The 6,177-nt window shown below is 54.3% G+C and overlaps 1 protein-coding gene across 1 annotated transcript; it reads left to right on the top strand.

Moving 5' to 3' along the window:
* The first annotated feature begins 1,747 nt into the window (after nt 1-1,747).
* LOC4324691 (brassinosteroid LRR receptor kinase BRI1-like) lies at nt 1,748-5,657 on the top strand. The gene has a single exon (NM_001428152.1). The coding sequence runs from the start codon at nt 1,868-1,870 to the stop codon at nt 5,231-5,233; it is 3,366 nt and encodes a 1,121-aa protein (NP_001415081.1). The 5' UTR covers nt 1,748-1,867; the 3' UTR covers nt 5,234-5,657.
* The last annotated feature ends 520 nt before the right edge of the window (nt 5,658-6,177 follow it).

The raw sequence follows: 6,177 nt of genomic DNA, 5'->3' as shown, positions 1-6,177 counted from the left end.
TCTAGCCAAAATTTATCTTTCTTTTGCGGGTAGGAAACCTTTATCTTTATTTTCACGGCGCAGTGTATCCGCGGCGTGTGACGATCTCATGCCTGTCAGGGCAGGGAAACGTACGTACGCGATCCCCTCCCCCCTGATCAGGCGATCACTGCACCGTCGGCTCCGTGACAAGTAGGGGTGGAAAAAAAGTTTGGGCTCGCGAGCTCAGCTCGGGCTTGGCTCGAGCTCGCTTAGCTTGGCTCGGCTTAAATACCAAACGAGCCAAGCCTAAGCGTCCTTTCTAGCTCGTTTCTGAAACGAGCCGAGCCTGAGCTGTCTCGCGAGTCGCTTGATTTGGCTCGTGAGCCTACGCTATCATTAATTATATGGGTGATTTTATTTTCTAGTGAAGTTATTATTTGTCAATATGTAATTTATCATTTATATTTTGATGAATTGAATATATAAAGTTATTTTAATTTTACATATTAATTATTTGTTATTACTTTTTTTAATGATTATAAATTATATAGCTTAATGGAAGGCTCGCAAGCCAGCTCGAGCTAGCTCGAGCCACAAACGAGCCGAGCCAAGCTCATGTTTTAGCTCATTGCTATAACCGAGCCGAGCCAAGCCGAGACTAGCTTGTTGCGAGCCATTGCAAGCCGAGCCGCTCGGCTCGTTTCCACCCCTAGTGACAAGTGACAACGTCGTCGTGGGCATATTGGGGAAGCGGAGCACCCTGAAAAAAAGGTCGCACGCCGCAGCCTCCACCGCACGCTTCTTCGGCTCCCGGATCGGATCTACCACCCCACTTCGGAAATTAAAGACAAAAAACCCTTCGCGAAGCAACGCAAGCCCACGCGTCCGGTTCCCTCCACGAGTCCACGCCCGCCCAGGGATTCCGCACGCTCGGAACGCGACCCGAGCCCATCCGCGCGAGGCCACACCACAGGCGTGAAATCCCCGCGCTGCCCACGAGCCCGCCGCAGCGCCGCGCGAGGGCAGTCCGGTCAATCCGGCGCGCAACCCTCCCCCTCGCGACGGCACGTGACCGCGCCTCGAGCAGACCACCGGCTGTCCCCGGCCGTCGGATCGGATCGGGATTTAACCTCGCCGTAAGCCGCGGATAAGCGCGGGGGATTAGAATACTTAACCTCTCCTCTGCTCTCCTCCTCACCCGGCTTAAGCGCGCGGGGGGGCTGCGATTCGCAGGCGAGAGCACATGCCATGTGACCCCACCCCACCACTCCTCCCTCACCTACAGCTGTTAAGGCCAGTCACAATGGGGGTTTCACTGGTGTGTCATGCACATTTAATAGGGGTAAGACTGAATAAAAAATGATTATTTGCATGAAATGGGGATGAGAGAGAAGGAAAGAGTTTCATCCTGGTGAAACTCGTCAGCGTCGTTTCCAAGTCCTCGGTAACAGAGTGAAACCCCCGTTGAGGCCGATTCGTTTCATTCACCGGATCTCTTGCGTCCGCCTCCGCCGTGCGACCTCCGCATTCTCCCGCGCCGCGCCGGATTTTGGGTACAAATGATCCCAGCAACTTGTATCAATTAAATGCTTTGCTTAGTCTTGGAAACGTCAAAGTGAAACCCCTCCACTGTGGGGATTGTTTCATAAAAGATTTCATTTGAGAGAAGATGGTATAATATTTTGGGTAGCCGTGCAATGACACTAGCCATTGTGACTGGCCTAATTGCTCTCCCCCTCTACTGTGTTTGCGTCTTTCTTCTTCGCTTCTCTTTCTCTCTCTCTCCATCTCCTCCTCATCACTTCCCACTCTCCCCCTTCTGTCTCTCTACTTTCTCTCTCTACCGCCGCTCTCGCAGCAGGCCAGGTTCTCTCTAATGGTCGTGAGGCAGTGAGCTCGCTCGTACATGGATTCCTTGTGGGCAGCGATAGCGGCACTGTTTGTGGCGGCGGCGGTGGTGGTGAGGGGGGCGGCGGCGGCCGACGACGCCCAGCTGCTCGAGGAGTTCAGGCAGGCGGTGCCGAACCAGGCGGCGCTCAAGGGGTGGAGCGGCGGCGACGGCGCGTGCAGGTTCCCGGGGGCCGGGTGCCGGAACGGGAGGCTCACGTCGCTGTCGCTCGCCGGCGTGCCGCTCAATGCCGAGTTCCGCGCCGTCGCGGCCACCCTGCTGCAGCTCGGCAGCGTCGAGGTGCTGAGCCTCCGCGGCGCCAACGTCAGCGGCGCGCTCTCGGCGGCTGGCGGCGCGAGGTGCGGGAGCAAGCTGCAGGCGCTCGATTTGTCCGGGAATGCCGCGCTCCGGGGCTCCGTCGCCGACGTGGCGGCCCTGGCCAGCGCCTGCGGCGGCCTCAAGACGCTGAATCTCTCCGGCGATGCGGTTGGTGCGGCGAAGGTCGGTGGCGGTGGTGGCCCGGGCTTTGCCGGGCTGGACTCGCTTGATTTGTCCAACAACAAGATCACCGACGATAGCGACCTCCGGTGGATGGTGGATGCCGGAGTCGGGGCAGTACGGTGGTTGGACCTTGCCCTGAACAGGATCTCCGGTGTCCCGGAGTTCACCAACTGCTCCGGGCTTCAGTACCTTGACCTCTCCGGCAACCTCATCGTCGGTGAGGTGCCCGGCGGGGCACTTTCCGACTGCCGCGGTCTGAAAGTGCTCAACCTCTCCTTCAACCACCTCGCCGGCGTGTTCCCTCCGGACATCGCCGGCCTCACGTCGCTCAACGCCCTCAACCTCTCCAACAACAACTTCTCCGGCGAGCTCCCCGGCGAGGCTTTCGCAAAGCTGCAGCAGCTTACGGCGCTCTCCCTCTCCTTCAACCACTTCAACGGCTCCATCCCGGACACCGTAGCCTCGCTGCCGGAGCTCCAGCAGCTCGACCTCAGCTCCAACACCTTCTCCGGCACCATCCCGTCGTCCCTCTGCCAAGATCCCAACTCCAAGCTCCATCTGCTGTACCTTCAGAACAACTACCTCACCGGCGGCATCCCAGACGCCGTCTCCAACTGCACCAGCCTCGTCTCCCTCGACCTCAGCCTCAACTACATCAATGGGTCCATCCCGGCATCCCTCGGCGACCTTGGCAACCTGCAGGACCTCATCCTGTGGCAGAACGAGCTGGAGGGCGAGATACCGGCGTCCCTGTCGCGCATTCAGGGCCTCGAGCATCTCATCCTCGACTACAACGGGCTCACGGGTAGCATCCCGCCGGAGCTAGCCAAGTGCACCAAGCTGAACTGGATTTCTTTGGCGAGCAACCGGCTGTCCGGGCCAATCCCTTCATGGCTTGGGAAGCTCAGCTACTTGGCTATCTTGAAGCTCAGCAACAATTCCTTCTCGGGGCCTATACCGCCAGAGCTCGGTGACTGCCAGAGCTTGGTGTGGCTGGACCTGAATAGCAATCAGCTGAATGGATCAATACCCAAAGAGCTGGCCAAACAGTCTGGGAAGATGAATGTTGGCCTCATAGTTGGACGGCCTTACGTTTATCTTCGCAACGACGAGCTGAGCAGCGAGTGCCGTGGCAAGGGGAGCTTGCTGGAGTTTACCAGCATCCGACCTGATGACCTCAGTCGGATGCCGAGCAAGAAGCTGTGCAACTTCACAAGAATGTATGTGGGGAGCACGGAGTACACCTTCAACAAGAATGGTTCGATGATATTTCTCGATTTGTCATATAATCAGCTGGACTCGGCGATTCCTGGCGAGCTGGGGGACATGTTCTACCTCATGATCATGAATCTTGGGCACAACCTACTGTCAGGTACCATCCCATCGCGGCTAGCAGAGGCCAAGAAGCTTGCGGTGCTTGACCTGTCGTATAACCAGTTGGAAGGGCCAATACCCAACTCTTTCTCGGCACTTTCCTTGTCGGAGATCAATCTGTCAAATAATCAGCTGAATGGAACAATTCCAGAGCTTGGTTCCCTTGCCACATTTCCGAAGAGCCAGTATGAGAATAACACTGGTTTATGTGGCTTCCCACTGCCACCATGTGACCATAGTTCCCCAAGATCTTCCAATGACCACCAATCCCACCGGAGGCAGGCATCGATGGCAAGCAGTATCGCTATGGGACTGTTATTCTCACTGTTCTGTATAATTGTGATCATCATAGCCATTGGGAGCAAGCGGCGGAGGCTGAAGAATGAGGAGGCGAGTACCTCTCGTGATATATATATTGATAGCAGGTCACATTCTGCAACTATGAATTCTGATTGGAGGCAAAATCTCTCCGGTACAAATCTTCTTAGCATCAACCTGGCTGCATTCGAGAAGCCATTGCAGAATCTCACCCTGGCTGATCTTGTTGAGGCCACAAATGGCTTCCACATCGCATGCCAAATTGGGTCTGGTGGGTTTGGTGATGTCTACAAGGCACAGCTCAAGGATGGGAAGGTTGTTGCAATCAAGAAGCTAATACATGTGAGCGGGCAGGGTGACCGGGAGTTCACTGCAGAAATGGAGACCATTGGCAAGATCAAACACCGTAACCTTGTTCCACTTCTTGGCTATTGCAAGGCTGGTGAGGAGCGGTTGTTGGTGTATGATTACATGAAGTTTGGCAGCTTGGAGGATGTGTTGCATGACCGCAAAAAGATCGGTAAAAAGCTGAATTGGGAGGCAAGACGGAAAATCGCTGTTGGAGCAGCAAGGGGTTTGGCATTCCTCCACCACAATTGCATTCCTCACATCATTCACCGAGACATGAAGTCGAGCAATGTGCTTATCGATGAACAACTGGAAGCAAGGGTATCTGATTTCGGTATGGCGAGGCTGATGAGCGTGGTGGATACACACCTTAGCGTGTCCACTCTTGCTGGAACGCCAGGGTATGTACCACCGGAGTACTACCAGAGCTTCAGATGCACCACCAAGGGTGATGTTTATAGCTATGGTGTTGTGTTGCTGGAGCTGCTCACCGGGAAACCGCCGACGGACTCGGCAGACTTTGGCGAGGACAATAACCTTGTGGGGTGGGTCAAGCAGCACACCAAATTGAAGATCACGGATGTCTTCGACCCTGAGCTACTCAAGGAGGATCCATCCGTCGAGCTTGAGCTGCTGGAGCATTTGAAAATCGCCTGTGCGTGCTTGGATGACCGGCCGTCGAGGCGGCCGACGATGCTGAAGGTGATGGCAATGTTCAAGGAGATCCAAGCTGGGTCGACGGTCGACTCGAAGACCTCGTCGGCGGCAGCGGGCTCGATCGATGAGGGAGGCTATGGGGTCCTTGACATGCCCCTCAGGGAAGCCAAGGAGGAGAAGGATTAGAAACAACAACCACCGACACACAGGAGAAACAGCCGGCGGTGAGTGGCCACCAACGAGGCCAGTCGGCGGCGAAATGCCCGTAGAAACAACAGTCATTCAGAATCAGATGGATGCCATTTTGAACTCTCCACACAAGCTTAGCAATCGCTTCTGATGGTGCTACAAGATAAGAATTTTCCAGCTGTAGGTTGATCAGTCGAAGTTGTTATGTACCTATAGGAGTAGATCTTTTCTTCTTTCTTTTTTCGCAGCTTTCTTCGTCTCCCTGTTTGTTTTTCCCGTCGCGTCGCAGTAAGAGCTGTGTATGTACATATATAAATGTTGAATTTTCTTTGGCGCAAAATCAAAATCCGCCTAGGTTGCTCCTCGTCATTTTTTCCCCTTCTCTTGTCTCTTGACAATGGTTTAAATGTGCATGAGTTCATCAAACATGCAATGAATATTTATTGCAGATGGATATTATTGCAGGGTGGTCATTGCAAGTAAATGGCATCCGAATCTGAGAAGAAGCACCACTGGAGGGGGTGGTGGAGGAGGGTGGTGGTGTGGGAGAGAGAAACATGACAGGTTGAACAGCAAATGGCCAGTCAAGAGGCTGACACAGCTCCTGTTTCCATGTGAGGTAGAGCATGGCTTTGCTTGCGTGGGGTCAGGTGCAGTGAGCCAGTGACACACCCACGCAAGAAGACGCACTCACGCAGCACAAGCACCTTTCTTTAATTTCGGGGGGCTAGCTTGCTTTGTCTTCAAATCATTTCATAAGAGGGGCTTAGCTTAGCCTTTAGTTGGTCAAAGGTTCCCCTAAGCATTTTTTGTCCTCTCTGATTATCCTAATCGCCTAGGTAACATGGCTCCCAATCTTATAATAACCACCCTCACTATTATACTTGCATGGTGCTGTGTCCGATGCTTGGGCGTTGTCAAACTAATGATGTGTGTGTCCG

Source organism: Oryza sativa, chromosome 1, assembly GCF_034140825.1.
Source record: "Oryza sativa Japonica Group chromosome 1, ASM3414082v1".
NCBI lineage: Eukaryota > Viridiplantae > Streptophyta > Magnoliopsida > Poales > Poaceae > Oryza > Oryza sativa.
Note: the sequence above shows the minus strand (reverse complement) of the source record. Positions and strands in the feature narration are given on the sequence as shown.